The sequence below is a fragment of the Paroedura picta genome, chromosome 2, assembly GCF_049243985.1.
Source record: "Paroedura picta isolate Pp20150507F chromosome 2, Ppicta_v3.0, whole genome shotgun sequence".
Lineage (NCBI taxonomy): Eukaryota > Metazoa > Chordata > Lepidosauria > Squamata > Gekkonidae > Paroedura > Paroedura picta.
In genome coordinates, this window is record NC_135370.1 from 93241148 (window position 1) to 93265854 (window position 24707).

General features: G+C 39.8%; 1 protein-coding gene across 28 annotated transcripts in view; it reads left to right on the forward strand.

Annotated features, from left to right (window-relative positions):
• The window catches only part of SOX6 (SRY-box transcription factor 6), a 607104-nt gene that overhangs the window by 540079 nt on the left and 42318 nt on the right, over window positions 1-24707 (forward strand). For all 28 annotated transcript variants that reach the window (XM_077321651.1, XM_077321668.1, XM_077321671.1 and 25 more), the window contains one exon: window positions 12634-12742. In XM_077321651.1, coding sequence (XP_077177766.1) covers window positions 12634-12742 — 109 coding nt within the window. The remainder of the gene's footprint in view (window positions 1-12633; window positions 12743-24707) is intronic.

Consider the following 24707-nt stretch of genomic DNA (forward strand, 5'->3'; position numbering starts at 1 on the left):
GTTGACGAGGCAGCTGGAGGCAAAGAAGGCTGGTCTTTAACTCCTTCTGTTATGAGTGCTTATCACATTAATTAAGAGAGCTTGTAAAGCAGAGGAAATGCCTTCATAGCTCAAAACCTGAGACAAAATGAAGAAAGGATTAAATGGAACCAGAAGTGAAAGGAACTGCTTCTGTCAAAAATCAATCAGCAGAGACCTCTGCACAACATCAGTGCTGGAGGTGCAGCTGAGTTGGTAGGAGGGGAGAAAATATGAAAGGCAGGAAATCTGCACCCTAAAGAGAGCACTATGGGCTTGCATTTCTCTAATGAAGCATAGAAAATCCACTCTAGGGTATACCAGGAAATAAGTAGTGTGACTCCAGAGTCAGTCTCGAGCAATGCAGATTCGGAGCGGGGGGAGCGGGGAGTGAGCAGCATCAGAGTGGAGATTGAGGTTAAGTGCAGATTGATTTTTTAATTGAATGAAATGATCTTCAAAAGGCCAGATAAGACCTAGGTCAGAAGAGTTGGGATTAATATAGATAAATTTGGCCTGGTCATAGACTGTTTAGGCCATAATTTGTTTGGACAGGAATGGGGCAGGTTGCTCATGGTAGGTAGGGGTGAGCCGTGAGCACCCTAAGCTATCAAACACAATGGAGGGAGCATTCTGAGTAGACCATCACTTTGGGGCTTTATAGCAGGACTAGTAATAAAGCCCGCAGTAAAAAAAATACAGTGGGCGCTAGCCATTCCCAACCGCCCTGGCAGCGCTGCCTGGGCGGGTGGGAAGGGCTTGGCCCCCCCAAACTTCCCCCCAGGGAAAAAGTCTCCCCAGGGCCCAGGGACAGCCATCAGTGGCTCAGCGAGCCGGCGATCTGGCTCCCAGGGGCCTGGGGAATCATTTTCCTCCCCCCAAGGAAAAACGCTCCCCAGACCCCGGGGACAACGATCGGTGGCTCAGAGAGCCGCTGATCATCATCCCTGTGGCCTGGGGAGCATTTTTCCTGCCCACCCCCAAGATAAAATGCTCCCCGGGGCCTGGGGAGCGTTTTTCCTCCCCACCCCTCCCATGCAGAAATGCTCCCCAGGCCCCGGGGAGGACGATCGGCTGCTCACTGAGACACCGGTCATCCTCCCCGGGGCCTGGGGAGCATTTTTCCCCCATCGCCCCGGAAGGGAAAAGGCTCCCAGGCCCCGGGGAGGGTGATTGCTGGGTCTGCGAGGTGGCGAGAGGCCTCTCCGGGGCCTCTCCTTTTTCTGCTAGGCGCCGGGGGCCAGTGGGCTTACCTTCACTCTCGGCAGCCAGCAGAGGAATGGCCGCCATGGAGCGAAGGTTTGCCCTTGTGGGGGGTGGGGCGGGTTGGGAGTTGGTTCTAGCCAGGCCAAACAGTTTCGTGCCTCCCGATTGGGCCTTCCACTTGTCAGTCCAGGGGAAGGAGCCAGTTAGCACCCTTCCTCATCCTGGACAGGGCCCGTTCTTAGGGCCCTTATTCTTTTATTTAATCGACTCCACAGGAGCGGTTAAAGATGGGGCTTGAGAAGAAATGCCTGTGGCACAGAGAAATATGTTTCCAAACCTGGTAGAACTTTATGGTGCATCAGGTAAGGGGGATGGGCCTTGGCCCCTCTCAGAACAATATGTGTTCATGAAGATAAACAAGGCTGAAGGAATTGCAAGACAAGTTTGGAGCCAGGAAGGATTTGCCAAAACAAAGGCAACCATGGCTAGGCCGTCCAGTGTAGCCTGCCCTATTAAATATCAGCATAGTTAATATTTGATCATGTTGATCAGCTAATTTTAATAAAGTAGTTAACCCAATGCTGTGGTCTCTCGTGTCTTTATTTCGGGTGCTGGGGCAAAGTAATCGTCTCTATTCAGGTGAATAGCTCATACTAGGAAATAATGCTTCATTTGTTACCAAATGCATCCGCATATAAACAGTCTTTGAATAGACCTATTTATTACTTGGTATCCTTGGATTTTGTACATGTAAATAACATAAACCAACCTTTTTTTCCTTCCAGTCACTACAGAGTAAGTTAATAGGCTTAAAATCTCCATTTTGAAGACATGGGTTAAAAAAAGAAATCTAAGTAGGATGCTACAGAGTTTTGTTCTTTATAAGAATTGTTCTGTGGTGTTTTAGCTGGACGATAAAATTATACTTTAAAAAGCTGCACAAATCTCTTGTGGAAGCAAACAGTTAATTCCAAAGTGTTTGGATACTGCCATGGATCATGCTTTTGTGCATAAATAAAAAGTTGGAAACCGCATAAAAGCAGTAGTTGGGTTACCACACAACTGGTTATGTTTAAGACTGAACGCTTTATAACTCTAACTACCAAGGAGCTGCAAACTTTATAAATAACCTTGCAATTGGTTAAAACCATATTAAATCCAGATGAACAAAGACATAAAGTGTTCAGTTTAAAAGGGGTTTAGTGCTTACAATAATCTTGATGAAAGGAATCTAACTGAGAGGTCTGTGATTTAGAAGTGACTGCAAGTGCAGTAGTCATCCATGATTTGGGGAATGTGCTTGGAGAAGAGGTGGGGATATAAGGACCTACCCCAGGAAAGATTTTTTTTAAAAAATACCGCTGTTAATTTTAAACCCTTCAGCTCTGCATCTCTTTGCCAAGTAAAGAGCTCAGCTCTATATTTCTTTGCCCAAGTTCCTGGGTTTCAAATGATGTCATTTGTACATACTTTATAGCTTTTAATTTACAAATATTGATAAATATTTAGTAGTAATAGTATTTTGCCTGATAAGTCCATTCCTTTAAAAATTTTAAGCTTAATATAACAGGGAAAAATGGATAAATATTCAAATGTATGAGTGTTTCTGAGTGCATTTTACCGAGGTTGGTTACTCAGTGTTTATACATATTGTTTATGCATACATAATTGGGCTGTGACTATTCCACATGTTTGAAGATTATTTGTACAAATACAGAATCCATCATCTAGAATTTGACATTTTTCTAGTCTCAATAATAATTTCCAGAATTAATTTTTAAAGCACACTTCAAGCCCTCATACAAGTGGAGAAGAGTTTGGATCTGTGTATCAGCAGCATTATTTTTTGTCTTTTTAAAGAAGATGGCTGTACTTATATATATGGTCACATCAGTTTCCACCAGTTCTCCCATCAGGATTTTGAAAAGCCATGCCCTCATATGCCGGTACTCAACACCGGTGAATATCACCACCAGAAAAGCACTGTGTTTCAGTATCTGAAAAAGGCTTAAAGAGCAAAATATAATAACTTGTTATTCTTCCCTTCTGTTCTTGATGGGTAGCTTTTCCAGTCTCTGAGCTCACTACATTCTAAAACCAGACATGATTCAAAGTAAAATAAAGAATTCAAGTTTATTTAATGAATACTCTTTGTCCTGTACAAACATCCATGTAAAACAGAGGCCACCTGCTATAGTTTTAGTTCCAGGTAGTAGAGATTTTTGGAAATATACCATCAAGCAGGTCTAAAGATGGAGGTGCTGCAGGTGAGGAGGTAGACGGGGATACGAGCTGCCATCACGAGAGCCAGGCTGTCAGGTCAGGGATAGCTGGTGGCATTCACAAGTTTCACTGCCACTGCTGGAATACTAGAAACTGCTGCTGGGTTGGCTGGGCTGGGCAGCTAGTAGCTGGCTTGCCATACAAGTGGAGGCAAAACTGTAGGGGGTGTGTTTCAAGATCTAGAAGAAGATTGTGAGACAAGAGTAAAGGAGGCATTGAGAGAAGGGGGAGAGAGACTGATGAAAGAGGTGAGGGGAAGCAAGGAAAGATGTCCTTTCTTCCATTAGTTCTCATGGGTCCTCACTGTATTTATCAATGTCTCATTCCAATATTGTAGTAGCAGAACTTGTGAACTTGCTATCCAATTAAATAAATGACTTTTTTTTTGCACTGACATCTCTTATTTAAACTTTGTGATAATAATAAATGAATCAATAAATAATATTTACATTGCATTTCACCTCATCTTGCACAATAGTTCTTTGACTCACTGCTTAGTTAATCCTTAGGTTATTGTTAAAGCTTTGAAACAGAGGCCAGTTACATTTTCTAATAACCTCTGACACAAAGAAAGGGGAAGTTTTGAGCAACACACAACTCGTCCTTTACAGGAAGAACAATGTTCTTGTAAATTGTTTCTTGTTGGTTAGATGGACTAGGTTGGGAAGGAAATTACCAGCTTCCGCAGGGCCTGCAAGACGGAGCTCTTCCGCCAGGTTTTTGCTTGAGGCCAGAGTCAGCGAATGAGAGCCAACATCCCCCCCCCCCTTGGGTCTAATAGGTTATATCTTCTCCCCATCCTCCCCGCCACTCTGATAGCAGGGGGTGGGAATACTGGGTGTTTTTTCTGCCATGTTGAGATTGTTTTAAAGCATTTTAATGGGTACAAAGATTATTGTTACCCACCATGAGCCTACAGGGAGTGGTGGGAAATAAATATAATAATAATAATAATAATAATAATAATAATAATAATAATAATAAAAATTAGGAAAGAGAACCCAGCACGTTTTCATTGCTATGGAACCTCTAAATCAGTTTCTTATGATCCTTCATTGATGTATGGTTTACTTACACAGTGGTTGGTAGATTTTGTGCAGCTATGTGCACAGAATCAACAAATACTTTATTTTCTAGAAACCTTCCTCTTGATCTAGTTGAAAATAGCCTTTTCCTGTTTATCATATCCTGTACTTGAGCAGAGGAAATTACAAGTAACAAATAAGCCACTAAAATATTTGTTGAGTCTCTCTCTCTCTCTCTCTCTCTCTCTCTCTCTCTCAGTCTCTGAGCGAGTAAAAGAATAGTAATAAATAATGTTAACAGTAACAGTATGCAAAGATATAATGTTGGAATTACTTGCACACTGAACATTGTCCCCAGATTAACAGCTACCTAGGCATTTGCTCTGTGGCTTCTGTAAATGACCCACATTAATAGAAAATCCAAAATTGGATCTTTAAAGAAATGTTAACTGCATTTATGCTAGACTCTTGAAATAGAGGATATTACATCATGGTCCAGCTATGTCTGCTTAAACAAAATGTATTTGTTTGCAAAGATTAGGGGGAAGAAGAAAGACCTTCCACACAATGATCAGCATGTATGCCATTTTCCACTTCAACCCATGCATACATTTCAGATTTAGAAAGAAAAAGAAAAAAAACCCAGCATGTTGAAATAATTTGAGAAATGGTTATTGCCAGTCTGATCAGTTTTAGTAATCCAAAAGGGAGGGGTGCTTGGTGTATTATTACATTTCATATATTGTGTTTTTCGAGAGATGGATGCAATCAGTCATCTTCTTTCATATGGTTTTAAAGAGGGGAAAGGCACACAAGAAACCCTTGGCTTGTTGGCAAGTAAACTGTTATTTAAGTACACAATCCACAGCACTACTGAAACAGTTTTGCCAAACTTGTCCAAGTATTCTTACATGCTTAAAGATGGTATAAATATCATTTATAGCAAGCCGTTTACTTCAGACTCTATGGAATGGCTTCCTGCTCCCCTGATCTAAGTGTCCCAGTTTGCATTACGGCCTTTATGGCTCCTGTTTGATGGAGTGATCAGTAAAAATTTAATGACACTATAAAATAATAAAAATGTCATTAATTTACCACGGATCTTGGATGCAGCGGTTGTAAAGTTACATTAATAAACAGAATATTTTTTACAACAAAAAGCATTGTTACGTGGGAACGAATAAATAACACACATAAATTTGGGAGCAATTTTACTGTTAGTGCACACATTATTATGGAATAGCCAATAAGTGTATAAAACATAGTATATAAAATTTTATGAAAATATACTGTGCACATCAAAAATTCAGCTTTTACCTAAGTGCAGTGAAAAGCCATTATTGTGTGCTTACTATTATCATTACTTTTCTTTCACAAGATCACAATTTTATATTTGTTCTACTCAGCTGAAGTTCCCAACAGCATTCCCCCCCTTCGCTTTTACAGAGTGCCCTGCCTCCTTCTTTCTGTTGACTACACCAGTCAACTTTCTTCCCTTTACACAGAAGGAAGGAATCAAACATTCCAATCACAGAAGTGAGGAGAAAGTTATTAATGTAATGCAGAGTTAAAAATAATGCTTCAGAAATTGACTGGTTTGGTGATTCTGGAAATAAGGGGATAATAATCGCACAGTCCATCCGTCATTGCTGGGGTTGCTCTACCATTGGATATGATAATATTTGAATATGAGGGATGGCTCAGCCTTTTGGCTTGGAACATTTAATATTAATCATTGCTTACTAAAGTAGGCTTTATCATTTAAATATCTTTATTTAATATGCAACATCTACCTCATACATCATCATTTCAAAGCACTTAACCAACAGTCCTGTGACACAGCGAAGCAGGCTTTAATTTTTTCCATAACTTTTATGTTGCCTGCATGTTTGTGCCTGACAATGCATAAATAAGTGCCTAGTCGTGTCACTGAATGGAAAATGAAGGTTTGGCTGTTAGTAAAATGAATCTTGCCCCTAGTGTTCTGTTACCCTTCTACATTTAAAGGAGCAAGGTACTCTATGGCCAAGGAAACTAGTTTTGAAGACTGCCAGTGAGGGGGAGCTCACCACCTCCTTAGGCAGCCTATTCCACTGCTGAACTACTCTGTGAAAAAAAATTTCCTGCATAGTGCATCCTGCCTGAACTCTTCAGATTTTGGAAGCAAAGCCAGATCAATACTTGGCAGACCACCAAGGAAGGCTTTGCAGAGAAACTCAATGGCAATCCACCTCTGCTGCCAACTTACAGGGATCCCCAGGGGCTAACACTTTACACCCACACAAACTTTGTGCATCTGTTAATGTGTATGTTATGCATAGATAGATATGTATTGGTGTGTGCATTTTAGATGTACATATAACTATAACTGAATTTTGGTGACCGGTTGAAGGTGATGCACACAATTATGTATATTTTCCATACAGGTAAATTTGCATATTCTCAGGATCCAAGGATAAAAAGTCAGCTCTTTTTACTTGGGCCACTCCTAATTATCTCATCCCATATAGATTTTTTTTAAACCCCTAAAGCAACATAAATAGGCCATCTCAAGGCAATATGTGGTGGCTTGAGGTGGGCCCATCAAATCCTCAGATCTTAGTAAAGCATGTCTGTTCCCTCCATGTTTGGGCCCTGTATATTTTTCTGTTAGTAAATTTTCCAGTTGTGTCCCTTCACAATACTTCACTTAATTTGCTCTTGAAATGCTCTTATGTTTGTATTTACCACAAATAGTATGCTTTTTTCCCCTTTATGGCTTTCCTGTAAAATTCTGGCAACCACTACTGTGATGAATATTTTTAAGTACAAACATAAAATGATATGAAATATGATTTGGGTTGTGTGTATATATACACCCAGAGATTTGGTGCAGTAGTAAATATATTCAAATGACTGGCTAACTAACAGTTATTATAGAATCAAAAATATGCTTCACTTCTTGTAAGTATTATTAGTATGTTCACTTCTCTTTCCTTACTGTTCTTGTACCTTATGTAATTTTCCCTTTTCTCTTTCAGTGTCAAAATATTGATATTCTTTCAGAAACTTTCTTTTTAACACAGAATATTTTCTGGAGAAAATCAAAGAGAATGAATGACTAGCAGGATGCTTCAAATGTGCATATTGATACAGAGCAGGTTCTGTTGATTTTTTTAAAAAGCTGAATGCTACCCCCCCTTTCTTAAATGTACTTAGGTTTTCTGCCACAAAAGTTGCAGATGTTAAATTAACACTCCTTTTGAAAGGATGTTAAATACTAAATATTTGAAAAAATATATATAAATGCTGTGCAAAAATGCTGGTTGTTTCCACAGTGTTTTTGAGTTCTACAACTTTGTATAAATCACTCACATTTTAAACATGGGTGAATTTGGGCAAATTATTCCTCAACACTACCAGACAGGATTTATCCTGATAGAGTGCTGTTATTGTTGGATACTTCAACAGAATATTGAGTTTGCCTGCCTCTCTGTAATCAGTGCTCTGCATTTCAACATTTTGCACAATTAAAGAAACGTAATCATTTAATTGTTTTAGTAATACATTCGATTTCTGTTTTCTCTGCCTAACAATATTTATAATATACAAAATTTATTAAGGATTTAATAACTCGCAACCACACAAATAGATTATGTAGTAAAGTGGTGAAGTAAAACAATTGTGGATTGTATGGGTTTTTTTGCAGTCATTTAAGCATATCTAAATCCTGAAAAATCCAACAACTTTCTGCACAATTTTGTTAAATAGAATTAATTAGAAAACTATTTTTTCTTGTAAAGCATCAGACTAGAGTAGCACAAACATACTTGGGCTGAGCAAAAGAGTCGTGGATCCTCTTAATAACAGACTTGATTTTAAAGAGTAGCTCTAAGTTCCTTAGATATTTTGGGGGAGGAAACACATATTAGGCTTTTTTCTTTCTTTCTTTCTTCCAGTGTCTAATATGCTCCGTACAGAACTAGGTCATTGAACAATGGAGCGAACAGCAATCAGCACTCTTCAGCTGCATAATGCATCAAGTATAACATACAGAAACTGTTCACAAAACAGAAAGCTATTTTTTCATGTCTATAAATTCAACATGACATGACATTTAATATAGCAGTTTCATAGCAATGAACAACAATGTTTTGCTCATTCGCAGTTACAACATATTACCAAGTGAGTGTTAAGAAGTATCAACAGGGCAAGAGAGAAAACACATTGTGTTTTTCCCCCCTGTGATAAGTAATAAATTAAAGATAACCATTTAACAGTTTGCTACAGATACAGATTACCACTGAGGCTCCCACTTGAGAGAATATTGTGATGCCATATTGTTGCAAGGCTTGTTATTGTGTTGAAGAAATGACTGACACATAAATTGCTTCTTGATTATTGTTTTAATGGCCTTGATCCAGATTCACCATGTAAGTGTTTGTCGAGGAAGAAGACACTGCCCTTTCTTATTCTTACTCTCTTTTTTAAAATTCCCATTGAGGTTCAGTTCAAATTTCTAGACAAAATAATACTCTCATTTCTGTCATCTACTATTCCTTCTTTGAAATACATGTCTTTGAAACCTTCTTGCATAAAATTCAGACGTGTGTTTTCTCAAGGGTTCAAATGCAAACGCATATCTTTAGAAGAGGAATGTTGCAGCTGCTAGCATTAGTGATAATAAATTAACAGCCAGCATTAATTGAAACTACATTTTAGGTTCTGATTTCTAGTATTCCTCAATGCCACCATCCCTCCATTCATTTAACAAATATTATTGAAAGATCCATTGTTCTTTATGGGTTAAATGTGATTCCTGAAGCTTTTATGCTAATACATCATTTTCATATCACATATATTGTTTCACTATGCTAACGTAAGATGGAATAAGTTGTTTAAAGGTCAGTTTAAATGCTTGGTGATAATTTCCTTTTACAACCAATGGGATGAATAAGCATGTCAAAATAGTGTGTGTATTCCACACATACCCCTTGGAGAACTGATGAATTTAAGAAGTCCAGAGGCTAATATGTAAGCATCAGTTTATACATTAATGTTAATGATGAGATCCCTATGCTGCTCTGGTTATGAATATATTGGGGGAATTGGGAGGGGCATATAATAGGATTTCTTTCCATTGTTGTATGAGCACTCAGTTGGGTAAAAAAAAATTTTTTTATTATATATTTTTTATTTTCATAAAGATAGAAATATAGACTAGAGACAATGTAAGTTATTAATACAGAGAATAGTAAAATATAGTCTTCATTTGGAAATATAAGACCCCACATTAACTACACAATGGTATGAACTTTTGCCAAAGCTTGTAAACTTTTTCACATTACCACCACATTTAAAAAGAGAAGCCTACTTTGTTACCACCTTTCCAACATTTGTTTACATAGTTTTTAACAATTTTAACGGTCATTTTTGGTGTCCTATAACACCTATAAAGCAATTTATACTTAACACAATCTTAGAGCCATCCACATTTCCACCACATTTAAGAAGAGGCCTACTTAGTTGTACAGAAGAAAAATATATGTTGTTATATAAGTATAAGTTATATAAGTATAAGTTATCAAATAGTAAAATAAAGTCTTCGTTGGTTACATTTACACCTCCTCAATTAGGTGCCTCCTTTTAGTTATGCTTTAAGTTTAGACTGGGAGTCACCGCGGAGATATATATTTAATAATACAGATTCAGCTTGCATAGGAAATCTAGGACCCCACACTAACTACATAATAGTATAAACTTACAATGAGCAGTAAAATATAGTCTTCATCTGTTATTCTTAAACCCACTCCATTAGGTGTCTCCTTTTAGTTAAGCTTTAATTTTAGGCTGGAAGGCACTGCGGAAATATATTTAATAATACAGATTCAGCTTACTTAGAAGATCTTAGACCCCAATACAAATTCAGCTTACATAGGAAATCTGAGACCCCATGTTGACTACACAATGGTATAGACTTTTGCCCCAAACTTATAAGCTTTGTCACATTTCCGCCATATATAGGAAAAGAAGCCTACTTTGTTACCACATTTCAAACGTTTGTTAACATCATTTTTAGTAATTTTTACAGTCCCTTTTAGTGTCACATACATCTATAAAACATTTCAAACTTGACACATTCTAAGAGCCATCCTGACAGGTATATTTTCAGATTTGAATTAAATGCTTAACATTAAACATTTTTTGCAGAACAGTATGAGCTTTGGCCCTATGGCAATACACTAATAAAGAAGAAATAAAGGGGGAGAAACCCCCTTTTTATATTTCCGGCACTTACGATTCTATGTGCCTACAGAAGAAGAGAAAAAGAAGAGAAAGAATTTTGACCACTGCTTCTCCTTTCCCTTCCCTGGTCTTCTTAAGGGGGTCTCATATCGAGGCTTGCTGCATCTTGTTGTTCCCATAGACTTGTGTTCTGTCCAGTTGGCCTTTGGCGTAGAAAGTGCAGTTGTACTCTTTCCCACAGAGTATGCATCGATGAATCTTGAGGCAGTTGCACCTTCTGGACTCCAATATCAAGCTCCTTTAAATCGATTACTTTCACAGCAGATCCATATATCTTTTGATTGGTTCTTGTGCACTGTTGCTTTGAAATGGCTGTATGTCTTTTTAAGAAGGGTGTCCTTATCTAGGCTGCGAGGCTCTGACATCCCCTTTTCCATCTCCATAGTTTCAAATTTCTCTTTTGCTGATGGTTTTCCACCTTGTTTAGAGTTATCATCAGCCACTGTTATTGATCCATCATTCCTGTTAGAGACTTCTTCCTTGCCATCTTGGATCTCCTCGAAAATATTTTTAAGCAATCCTTCTGTAAATGCTTTCAAATCTTGGGTTTGTTTCTCTATTAGATGAGCCATTCTTTTTAACATAGACATGTTTTAGGCTTTAGTCAGCAACCAATCTCAGACAATTTTGCAAATAGCCAGTAGAGGTCCTACACAGTCCCAAGTGAGAGCAAAAGTCTGTTTTGACCTCCGATGTTCCTGGCACTGGCATGTGACGTATTGAAGTCAGTAAAGCAGATATTGTCGTACTGGAGCAGAATTCTCGCGAGATCCTCCCACCCACCGCTCTTATCTCTTATCTCCGAAAACCAAAACAATTGCAGTAAGAGCTATTACTAATTAATTTGAGTTGATTTTAGTCCTTCTTCTGCTTAAGAAAGAGAATTAGCCTGCCTCATAATGAGGTGGCTTCAGGCAGAGCAAAAGGGGGGGAAAAGAGAAACGAAAAAGCGGATAAATATTTGCCGCCTTGGTGCTTTAATTGATATCTTGATATCTTGGAATTTGGCAGGTCCTCCCCTCAGTTCACAGCGTTCATTTCGTAGTGGAGGGTCAAATCGTAGTGGAGGGTTAAAGCAGATTCTGAAAGAAAGAAAGAAAGAAAGAAAGAAAGAAAGAAAGAAAGAAAGAAAGAAAGAAAGAAAGAAAGAAAGAAAGAAAGAAAGAAAAGTCCAAGATAGAATATGGTGGTCGTCCTCTTGACCCGAAATGCTGACAGCCTGTAATCCGGGGAGATATACTCCCTAAAGGATTGGAGACGGACCCAAGAATTCCCTAGGACTTCCAATTGCTTCCACAATTGGCTCCTGTCAGGCTTCAGTGATTGCACTGCAATCCTCTCAGGATGACATCTTGGCCACACACCCCTGGGTCAAAATTTTGATATGATAATATATCCTCCTCCACCATTGACTCTATATAACTTAAGCCATCACATATAAGAAGAGTAACCATGAAGGTAAGGTAATAGCTTTATCCCGAAGAGATGTTTCCCAGAAAAGATGGGGGCTGCAAGTGTTGCCTACAGTTAAATGTGATTTATTTTATTTTTTAAGTCCACAGCTACTGCTTCTACTAATATGAACAGATATTTCATCACTGTTTCATAGAGAAGAACAAATAGATGAAGTTCATAACCTTTGTGGCTTGTGACTCACAATAAATGGACAGGTTAGGGGGAAGTAGTAGTCAAGGAGTGATAAATCCATACTGTGAATAGGAAGAGGGGCAGAAGAAGTTCAGGTAATATACAAATCAGTGCCCGGAAGTCTATAAACATGAATAGACAGAAGTTATTTTTTCTTTCTCTTTCGTAGGAAAGAACACATTTTGAAAACTTAGGCCCACCATTGTCAGGGAAGCCCAATGAAGACGGAAAACTGGGCCCAGGAGTTATTGACCTTACAAGGCCAGAAGATGCAGAGGGTGAGTTACTGTAACAAATTCATTAAGTCAGTAGGCATTGCTTTTCATAAGCATTTCAGTGATGGATACTTCATGATGCCTTGTACGAGCATTGTGTAATTATGTACTCATGTTTAGCTTTGAGGAGTTTTCCATGGATTTATATGCCACCTATAAGAACAAGATAGTTTTAAAATGGTGTGATACAATATGAATTCTCCATTCATTATTTATGTTGTGGTCAATATAATTTTGCAAAGCTCTTTCCTTCAGTTTTTGTTATCTTTGTTGACTGATATATGGTGTATTTAACTCCTCACACAAGTAGTAGATCAGATCAGAATACCTTTATTCTCCTCATTCAACACCTTGCTTAGAGCAAGTGTCTCACTTACAGTAAATATGCATTTCTTGAAATAATCCAAGAGGGGCTGGCAATATTTTGAGAATTTTACACAGTAAAATAGAATGTGGGCCAGAGTATCTGGCCCTCTACATCCATGAAAGTACCATCTTTCCTCTAAGGACATTTGTAAAAATTGACTTTTCACCATATTCGAGAGCACAAAAGTTAAAAAAAATACATTGGGTTTTTAAAATTCCATCCTCAAATAAAAATTCACCACAGGCACAAGCAATACACTTACTGTGGAGCAGCTAGAAAGGAGCCTAGTGGTTACAGCAGTGACCAAATCTCAGATCTGCCTTGACAGCCTGCCTGGAACCACTTGAGGTGAGCTGCAGAGAGCTCAAGTGGGGGAGTGGGGTGGCAGGATCACTCGGAAAGGCTCTGGGGAAGTTTCTGAGAGTGTATAGGGGGGAAGGAAGCCTGGGATGGGACTGTTCAGAACAGGGCAGCAGGGAGGGAGGCAGCCAGCCTGCTTGGGGCAGTTTCTAACAAGCCACTGAGAGTGAAGAGGGGAAGAAGGAGGTTTCCTTGCTGCAGCTGCTACCAGGTCTTTTGCCTTACTCCCTTCCTACAACTTCAGGCAAGCCTACCAAGATTTCCTTCTCCTCATCCTCTCTGTTGCATCCAGGGCTAAACCTTGCACTAGGGTTTCTGGGATTAAGGCTGGATTACACATAGATACAGAGACAAAGATGACAAACCAGTCTGGAGTCACAGATTGAAGGTCCAGTCCAAGAATCAGGGTAAAGAGGGATAAGGGTTCAAGAGTCTGGTTCAAGGACTGGATAATAGGATGCAGGATCTGGGTCTCAGAATACAAGACCCAAACACAGGTCACCAACAAGTTACCAGGTAGCAGGTCGGGATAGAGTTCTGTTTGCTAAGCAGGTCATCATACATAGGTGTAGTGAGCATGACTGCTTCCATGCCGACATGATTTTCCATGGTTGCAAAATTATTTAGAATGTAATAAATCTAGAATAAATTTAGAATGTAATAAATTTGCTTTGGGTACTTCCATCCTGAGCCTTGTTCAGTATGTTCCTTATATCTGCCTCCTTTGCTGACTCATCTCCTGAGGCCTGGAGCAGCTCTGGAAGAACCACCGAGAGCAGGGAGGAAGGGAAGGAAGTCTTGGTTGGCTCACTCAGAGCTGCTCCAGGTAAGCTGTAGAGAGCAGTGGGGGAGAGGAAACAGAAGGCAGTAGGTCTGGCGGTGGCTGAAGTGATCTGTGAACCTTACCAAGTACAGTGAGGAAATGTGAAGGATATGAGATTCCCCCACAAGAGTCTTGTGGGCCTGCATTTTTTGTATATATTACATCATCATTACAATAGACTACAGACCTATTACTCCGTTGCTTGTGGAGTATTCTGATTTAGCTATAATAATACCCGCCTGAACATTCCTGTCTTATACATTTTGTGGGGTTGATATAACTGTGGGGTCCTTCCTGACCACCTCAAGCAGGATGTTCCACAAGATGGGTGCCACCATTGAGAATCTACATGAACAGAAATTTGCTGATCTTGCACATTTGTAGGGATTGCAGTACCAATTATATTGGCTATATGAACACTTCAAGGCTCAATTTGGAAAGTGCCAGATAATTACAAATTACAATGAAGAATCCATAGGGATTGGTTACTGTAGTAGGTCACAATGGCTGGGTTCTTTTTGTGAGTCCCCACTGATATTCTCATACCTTGCAGTGGTGGCTAGTGATTCAGCAGAGAACAGAATAATGTCTTCTCACTGTCCTTTCTTTCACTCTCAGCACTGCTATGGCAGCACTGAGGGTAAGGAGTATAGATGTAGTCCCATGACATCAGACTTCTTGGGAGAATTTGCTATTGCAAGTTAAAGGGGTGTGAAAGGAATTATTCTCTGGCTTACATTAAAACCTGAGCCATGAAAACTCTGAAGTCCATAATTTTTGTCTTAAGTTAAAGGCAAGCAAGTTGCTAAGGCTTATATTTTGCATCAAGGAATTATGAAGTTTGGATATCATGTAAGAGTTTGCATTGATTTCCACAGCTGAAGAATGCATACTGCAATGTTTATTTTAATTAGATATGTTGATTAAAGACAATACCTTTAATCAGCTAAAAGCTTTTATTGGTTGAAAGTCATATTAAAATTGGTTGTGTTCTTGATGACTGAATAAATAGGTCATCTTCCATGTTAAGACATGCCTTTTATCTTTTGAGTAGTATAATAAATGACTATTCTATTGATATCCCTATGAATTGTACCTAGTACAGCATGAATAGAATAAAAAATAGGGCCCCTTCCTCTCCAGCCACAAAACCTCCATCTTGGCAGGATTGAATTTAAGGTAGCTCTGCTTGAGCCAGACCGTCACTGCTTCCAAATGACTGGCAATTATATCTGGGGGGAGTCATGGGGACCATGTGTTGAACCAGATATTTAAGAGCTGGAAAAAGTGCAGGAAAGATTAAGAAGATGGAACACCTTTCCTGTGGAAAAGACTAAGACGGTGGGACAGTTCATTTTAGAAATAGCTGTAAAGGGGACATGACAGAAGATTGTACAATTGTACATGGAGTGGAAAAATAAATAGGGAATTGTTTTTTATCTTCTCTCATAATACACACACACACAATACCTTTATTGGCATAAAGCAGATTAGCAAAATGAACAGAGATTGTCAGGATACATCAAGCAGTTTAAGTTTAAAAACTGAAGACAAAAATTCAGCCGTAATAAAGGTGACATTGGCATTCTTATCGCTCAACAAAACTTGGCAGATCAGGTCTTTTGAATGATTTCTCCATTTGGGTATAAGGGGTATAACATGCCTTCGCTGGACAATAAACAAGGGACAATCCAGTTAAGATATGTAAGGATTTGCCAAGTTATAGAAATAAGCCAGCATTATCCCATGCTTCACTTGGAGACCAAGAGCACGGGGAGAGCAAATTGCCGGAACAGTAGGATAGACTACTCTAGACCACTGTTTAACCCTCTATTCTCTTGCAGACAAATATCTTCATACAGATAGGAGGAAACTCTATGCAGCTTTTGTTGACTTCTCATAATACTAGAACTTGGGAGCACCCAATGAAGTGGAGGGAAAATTGATTCAGGATAGGTAGACAGAAGCACTACTTCACTCAATGAGTAATTAAATTGTAGATTTCACTGCCAATTGATCAACAACAGGATGAGTGGCTTTAAACAGCAACTAGGCAGATTAATGGAGGAAACGTTCATCAGTGGCTACTAGCTATAGAGGGAAACCACCACATCCAGGAGCAGTAAACCTCTGATTACAGCTAGGAGACAATGTCAATGTCATGTTGGTTTGCTTTCCAGAACTAGCCACTCTGTCTAATCCAGTAGGATATTGATGTTCTTAACTTTGCTACAGACAGAAACCAAGGCTGTTGTGTTTGTTTGGAGAAGAAACTTTAAAATGTGCCATTTTTTTCTCCAGCAACAAGTTCTGTAAATGTTGTGGCGTAGAAGTACTGGATTCTCAATGAGAATTAGGCAGCAGTACACTATAAATATTACATAATTTCCCCCCATGTATTTCCAATTTTTCAGCAATGGATAAAGTATAAATTGTAGTTGTGACACAATTTATAATTTTTAAAACAAAAGCTCATAAATGTTTAAAAGTTTTGGGTAATAGTGCAGACAACCAATACCAGTTTTGTTTGGCCAAAGACATCTTTGTCAACAGAAACTGTAGAGCAGGTAGTTCCCATGCGGCAGGGATCTGCAGCCTCCAAGCCTCAGAGGGAAATGGAAGGAAGAGGGGGTAGTAAGAAGGGAGACGGAAGGCAGTTGCCTGGCCGCTGGACAGACAGGCAAGCTGGTTGGAGGAGGAGGAGGCACTCGGGCAGGACAGCCGCCCTGAGTGAGTGTTAAGTGCTGAGTGGCACTTAACACTCACTCAGGGTGGCTGTCCTGCCCCTGAGTGCCTCCTCCTCCTCCAACCAGCTTGCCTGAGTGGCACTTAAGCCATGAGACATGCTCCTGCTCCAAGGGCTTACCAGAAATATTAAGTGGAACAGATTATGAAAGATATACCATTAAAATGCTTTGCCCATGATTTCAGGTAAATAGTGATTAGTTTCTTTTGCTAAGGAAAATTAAGATGGTTTTAACATGAAAGAAAACTCTCAGTTACTTTTGGGTACAAATTGAATGAAAGAGTTGTCTTTCATTCAATCAAAGCACTTGCACAGGAAGAAACTACCAGCTAATCATTGGTTGGATAAGCACCCTAATTGCCAAAAAGTTAAATCATTTATGGGAGATGGATCCATAATTTCATAGCTTAGCAGATATAGGGTGTTTGCTTCTGCTAAGGGGAAAATATGTAAGTAGCTTACATATACAATCAAAAGATGATCCCAAGGGCAGTGAATGAATGTACTTCAGAAAACACCCAGAAGATGTATTTTTTATCTTTGTGACTTCTAGTATATATATTAAATTCTCTGCTGTTCCTGCTTTCTGTAAACACCTGTAAGCATGTTACCAGTTTGCAAGTAGAGAGAGTCTGTGTCAATACACCTCAGTTGGAGGCTATATTTCCCAACCGCAGCCAAACTATTGTTTGAAAGAGAACAATAAACAAATGTCCCTGAGGAAGAACATTAAAACCAGTGATCAGATCAGTTCAGGCATTTTAGAAATTGCTACTTTGTCATGGTATGACACATTGCTCAGAAGCATGCATGGGCATTAAAACTGCAAGCCTTCAAGGCTGAGCAATTGCCCTTAAGGAACTCTTTAGATCTCAGCTGAGGAGCAGAAAATGGGCAGTCACTAGGCCTGCACCAGGATTTAAAGGCTTAGCTGAATGTTGGGCTGATGCTATAAAAAGTGGCCAGGACTTACCTGGGCTGCTATTGACATGGCACCAAGGTAGGGAAGGAAGGCACAGGAAGAGAGAGTTCAGGTGGACAAGGACCATGGCCTGTGTGATGGTGGTGGTGGGGAGCATGCACACAGCTATATAAGCAGCTGTGTGCTTCGAACCCGCCCTTCTCCTGGTGGCTGAGCAACATGTTTCCCACCCTCCCACCCTATTATTTGGCTATATTTTTTTCAATATTAAAGTTGAGGATATGGTTATATTCACGATATTGTACTATGTCACAGCTGGCAGAATGGAGCATGGGGAGTAGCCTGCTTCAGGAGAGGGGCCTCTTTATGGGGAGGCAGGCTGCAAACAGGTCCAACCCTGGCAGAGGAAGGCTATGACATTTGCAGGGCCAGGTGGCCTGGGGTGGGCTTAGTGAGGTATTCACCTCCTGCAGCACCTCAGGTGGAACATCTCCCTGGAAGAAAAACCCAACAGCAAGGGGACCTGTGGGCTTGTCAGGAGACCGGCACAGACTCCCCAGGATACCGTTAGGGTTGGGGTTAGTGACCACGACATGCAGGCTCTGATCCTCATGCCTGGCCAACAGTCATAATGTTATAATGTTACTGAAGCTGTGGCTTGTTTATTAAAGCCAAAGCAAGGTTTTGTGTCTTCTTTGAGCCCACAATTCCCAGCCTGCAAGTCAATAGAGCTTTGTCTGGTCCCTCAAGCTTTGTGATCTTAGCCTCCCCCCTATCTATAACCAGCTATTTGCTGCTCTGCTGCTCCAGGCTTTTCACTAAGTGGTCACCATTGGTTGCTTGAAAGTTAGAAATGTCCCCTGCAAAACCTATAAATCACCTCCCAGGTGATTGCATGAACTTAGTGGTCCTGATTTTTAGTACATTTCAGATGAACTTTTAAAAATCAAAATAAGATTATGGATTTTTTTTCTCAGTTTCTAGGCAAAGCTTGTACTTGTGATGCAAGAAGTTTCTTGCTTGTTTTGCAAAAGAGTTTAGCTTTTTCCAGCAGCTGGCTCAAGGTTGACTCAGCCTTCCATCCTTATGAGGTCGGTAAAATGAGTATCCAGCTTGCTGGGAGGTAATGACTGGGGAAGGCACTGGCTAACCACCCCATATTGAGTCTGCCATGAAAAGGGCATCACCCCAAGGGTCAGACATGACTCGGTGCTTGCACAGGGGATACCTTTACCTTTAAGACCAAGGTTGGTGAACTGTGTTTGCTCTGAGTGTGGTTTGTCATTACATTGAAGATGAGTCATCGACAGGAAAGTGTAAAGTGAACTATCCTTAGGGGTTTGTAAAATCTGTAATAGCATTCAGCTGTCCTAAGAAAAAAATCTGGGAAGCTTCTTTTGTACAGAGTTTGAAAGTTATGCAGCCCACTAATGATCAGTAAGTTCAGAGGACGCTATGCTAATGCAGGGAGCTAAGATCTTGAAGACCGAATGACTGGACACTACTGGTGGTGCTGCCATCCTCCAGGTAAGGTCAAATAGGGCCATTTATAGATACTGGAATCAGCTTTCTGAGGAGGTATTATTATTTGAAATCTCCAGTATAAAAAGGTATTTGAAATAAAAATTATTTGAAATTTCCAGTATAAAAAGGTACCTGCTTTTAGGCAGAATGTATAAAGTGGCTCAAAATCTTTGTCTTTAAAACATTTAAGAGTTTACTGTTTGTGAACAGAAAAGCTCCTAGAACACAAAGAAATCCCTAAAATCTAATGATTTTGCCACGGAGTACATTTGTCCTAGCCAATATTTTAAAAGATGCAAGTCACTTAATATGCAAAAGAGGAAGTAAAATCAAGTCAAAGGAAGCATTTTATTTAATGTGAAAGTGTCTATTTAAGCTCTGAGTGTTAAGAAACGGACAGACCAGCCACCGCAGAAACAGATTTGGGGAGATATTTTACTACTCCAAGATACACGTCTGTATGTATATAAAAATTAAAAATATTTTATATATACAGATTCATATATATATATATATGTATGTATGTATGTATGTATGTATGTATGTATGTATGTATGTATGTATGTATGTATGTATGTATTTAATATAGCTTGGTTAATTTGTTGTTATAGTGATATATGATTCATATTGATTATTGTATTTATCAGTAATCATTAACAATACTTGTAAACCATATTCAACACAGGAAAGGTGGTCACACGGTAAAATAAACAAACATGTTCTGGCAATAAAAGCAAGCCCTGGTTCCAATTAATCAACTGGGAAGGAATATATATATAATTAAATCATATAATTATGAAATATTAAAATTACAAAATTGTAAAAATATGAAATAACACTCCTTTTAATAAAAGAAAATGTAATCAAGAAGAACCATACTTTTATGATGTAAGATTTGTTTCCCCCCATGGATAAGAATTTTTTTAAAAATTCATATATGGATCAATAGACAGATTATTTTTAAGTGGATTTGTAAGAAATGAAAATTTACTTTTTTTATTGTTCAGTTTGTGTACCCCTAATTCTAGCTATCGGTGTATCCTGTCTTTTCTGTCAGAGGTTTGCTTGATATACCACATATCCATTGCCCAGCTGGGACATAGCAGCTCAGCATGTAAGGTGTCCTTGTTTTTATTCATTCAGAATTATTCAAGGTATTCTCTGAAGCCCTCTAAAACATTTTAAGTAAGGAGTAGATAAGACTATGTTCAAGTGATACGTTATATTCAAATGAAGTTTATGTTAATATCCCTTAGAACTCATTCATATATTACACAGAAGTCAAAAAGATGTTTGAATGACTTGTACTTGCCCCTGTGTAAGAGACAAATTTGCTCTCGGGACCACGAATGTCATGCTTCCAGTAATGTAGCAACCGCTAACTTCCACATGTAAAAACAATTCTTTATTATAGAAAAAAGCTGTCAGAGAAGGAGAGGTCAAATAAAACAAACTGTGTTTTGTACAAGCCATCAATCTTGGCAGATTGCCAGCAGAGTCTGAAATTGTGAGGTAACTTGTTTAACACCCTCTTCTACAGAGGTGTAAACAGCAGGAAGTACATACATGAAAAAGAATCATCTACTTTTGTGATAGTGTTTCAGGAAAGATTGTCTTCTGTAGCTACTATCTGGTACATATAAATATTTGGGACAGCTGCTAAGACTGTTGAGAAATGGAAGGTGGATATAAAACAAAAACAGAAAACATCTGAAGACAAAGAGATCTTTCCAGAAAAATACTGAATCCGCCTTAGCAGTTTTGTTCTTCTGATATTATTTATCTGCCCTTTGGTACCCCCCCCCCGGCTTCTTAAAATATTACTTTAAAACATTGCAGATCTAAGTACATAGAAATCCTATACTGAAGTTTCATACAGCTGGTTTGCTCCCATCTATGCCATACTTAAATGGCCTCCGGGGAGGGCGGTATAGAAGTATGATAAATAAATAAATAAATAATAAATATGCTGAACTTTCAAAGAGAGAGCAATCCTGTTCTTCATATTGGTCAGGTTACTAGCATTTGAAAAATTACAAATGCTTGAAAATTTGTCATGTAAAGAGAGAATTCAGAAATCTCTACAGTTTAGACATCTCAAAACACATATAAACTAAAACACAACTTTTTCAGACGAAGGAGCTAGGAGGGTTTCCAACACTGGGTTGGAGGACTCTTGCAGATCTAGAAATGAAGCCTGGACAGAGTAGGTTTTGTTTGTTTGTTTGTTTGTTTTATTTGTATGCCACCCTCCTCCGAGGCCCAGGGCAGTTCACATGGAACATAAACAATACATGGAACTTGTTCCTTCATAACATAACATAAGTGGACTGTAACAATAATAACAATAGTAACCATAACTCAAGGTAACAGTCTAATTCAGGAGAGAGATTAACTCCAGCAGGACATAATGCTAAAGATCCCTCCCTCAAAGTAGCCATTTTTTCCAAGACAGTTGATCTCTGTTTTCTGGAAATTGGTTGCAATTCCAGGAGATATTCAGGACTCACCTTTGAGCTGGGAAACCTAGTTTCAGATAATCCCTCCATAGGAAGGATAATCTAGCTATGAACCTACAGTTGGCCAAAAGCTCCAATTTGAGTTTTATTGCAGCTTTTCAGTGAGCTAGTAGAGAAATTGATTGTGTTCATAGAAGCGCCTCTCTCAGCACAGCTGTCTTGGGGCAGTGTGCAATCGTTTAAAAACAGTAGACAGTAAACAATAAAATAAATTAAATTTGTTAAAAACTATTGCAGACAGCAGTCGATGTCTTCCATTCAGTCCGGTCCATTTGGATATTCTGGATACTCTGAGGGAGGGGTGGCCTTCTGGTAGGTTTTATAGCTTGACTTCAAGTGAATGTCCAGCAGCTCTCTTTTGCAAGCCCTGCAAAACTCAGTGAGCTCTGACAGGGCCTGTGTCTCCTCTGGGACCACATTCCCCCCAGGTGGGAGCCAGGACCAAAAAGGCCCTAGCCTTGGTCAAGGTCATGGGCCTGGGATCACTAATCTGTTAGAACTAGTAGAGTGTAATGCTCATGCGGGGGGGGGGAGGTTGTATTGGAGAGGCGGTCCTGCAGATACCCTGGCCCTGAACAACAAAATGCCTCAAAAACAACATCTTCAACCTAATCTGGTACTCCACTGGAAGCCAGTGCAGCTGCCTGAGCACAGGGAATACATGAGCCCTCCATGGTGTTCTGGTGAGGACTCTGGCTGCTATAATTTGGACCAGCTGTATTTTCCCAAGTAGGGATAAGGGAAGGCCTCTGTAGAGTGAGTAACAGAAGTCTAATCTGGAGGTGACTTTTGCATGGATGACTGTGACTAGGTGATCTGGGGCCAGGTAGGGTGCTAGGAGCTTAGCCTGGCATAGATGAAAAAATGCCTGCTGTGCTACCCTAGTGATTTGAGCCTCCATAGGTAGAGAGGTATAAAATATCACTCCCAGATTCTTGGCCATATGTGCAGTGGTGACCTAAAAATCATCTAGACTGGGTAAATGCACTTCTTCCACTGATCCCTTCCTGCCCAGCCACAGACCCCCATCTTTGAAGGCTTCAACTTCAGGCAACTCTGCTTTAACCATTCATATTGGTGCATATTGATACCTAAGTCCAAACCCTTGGACCAGCTGTGCAAGAGAGTGCATAAGTGTCAGGGAAGGACTGCACCCTGTGGGACTTCAGGTTGGAGTGCCCAACAACAGGATTGGTCCTCCCCAATTCTCATTCTTGGAGGAAAGAGATCACCCACCCCATATCTGCCATGATACACCTGCCTCCAAAGGTCATCCATCAGAGTGGCCAATGCTGTCTCTACCCCAAGCTGAACTGGAATGGGTCCAGGGTAGAAGATTCTTCCAGCTATGTCAGGGACTGGTTTGCAGGAGCCTGCTAAACCACCTTACCTAGTAATGCCAAGTGCAGAATGGTGGGTTAATTGGCTGGGTCCTGTGGGTCCAGTGATGGATTTTTCAGGAAAGGCCTCACCACCGCCCTCTCCAAGAATGCTCCTGTGGATAGGGAGTGTTGATAATCTCCCATAGGGGTCCACCCACCCACACGTCAACTGATTTGGGGAGCCAAGAAGGGCAGGGGTCCAGGCGTCACATGGTCAGCCTCACCATAGCTGTAGCCTTGTCAGCAACAGTGGTTTCACATTCAAATCTAATCCTGGAGCTGTTGCTCTACCCAGGGTTTCCAGGATACACAAATACAAAGTCAGCAAGTAAAGCAAGATAAAGTTGTTGTTGTTGTTATGTGCAAAGTCATGTCCAGCCTATCGCCCCCATGGACAATGATCCTCCAGGCCTTCCTGTCCTCTACCATTCCTCAAAGTCCATTTAAGTTTGCACCGACTGCTTCAGTGAGTCCATCCAGCCACCTCATTCTCTGTCATCCCCTTCTTCTTTTGCCCTCAATCACTCCCAGCATTAGGCTCTTCTCCAGGGAGTCCTTCCTTCTCATGAGGTGGCCAAAGTATTTGAGTTTCATCTTCAGGATCTGGCCTTCTAAGGAGCAGGCAGGGCTGATCTCCTCTAGGACTAACTGATTTGTTCGCCTTGCAGTCCAAGGGACTCGCAAGAGTCTTCTCCAGCACAAGATACAGTAGCAAGGTCTATAAAACAATCTAGAGTCAGAGATCTGAAGGTCCAGTCCAGGAGTCAGGCTTGGGAAGAAATGGAGAAAAGGGGTCTGGGTCTCAGACTTCAGTTAAAAAAAAAATTGCCTTTAATATTGAGATTCTTCCTCCCACCTGTCTGACATTTTGCTAGTGTGATTCTTTTGGTGACCTGACCTGAACGGGACATGGAAACTGTTACAATGGGAAACATATTTTCCATTTACATCTATAGAAATAAAAAGACAATTAAATGAATAATTAAAACGAATGGCTTGAAATTGCATTAATCATTTTAAAGTAAATTAACTTAATAGTAAAAAAAACATAGCCTAGGGGTTGTATCAAAAAGTTACATGAAAATTAAAGTAAAAAACTGAAAGAGGTAATATTTCAGAAATTATTTTGAGAATTGCACAGTGCTATATTACATAAAGTTCCTTCAGTCCCTTGTGTACGTCAATTGTGAAGTCTGCAGCAGGAAACATTATAAGCCATCTAAGTGCAAAGTGCTCTTGCTGGATTATCTAGTGTGCTTTCAAAAGTGAAAATGGAAGGCTGGTTCCGAAAGAACCAGAAGATGTGGAAACAGTATTTTATGTTG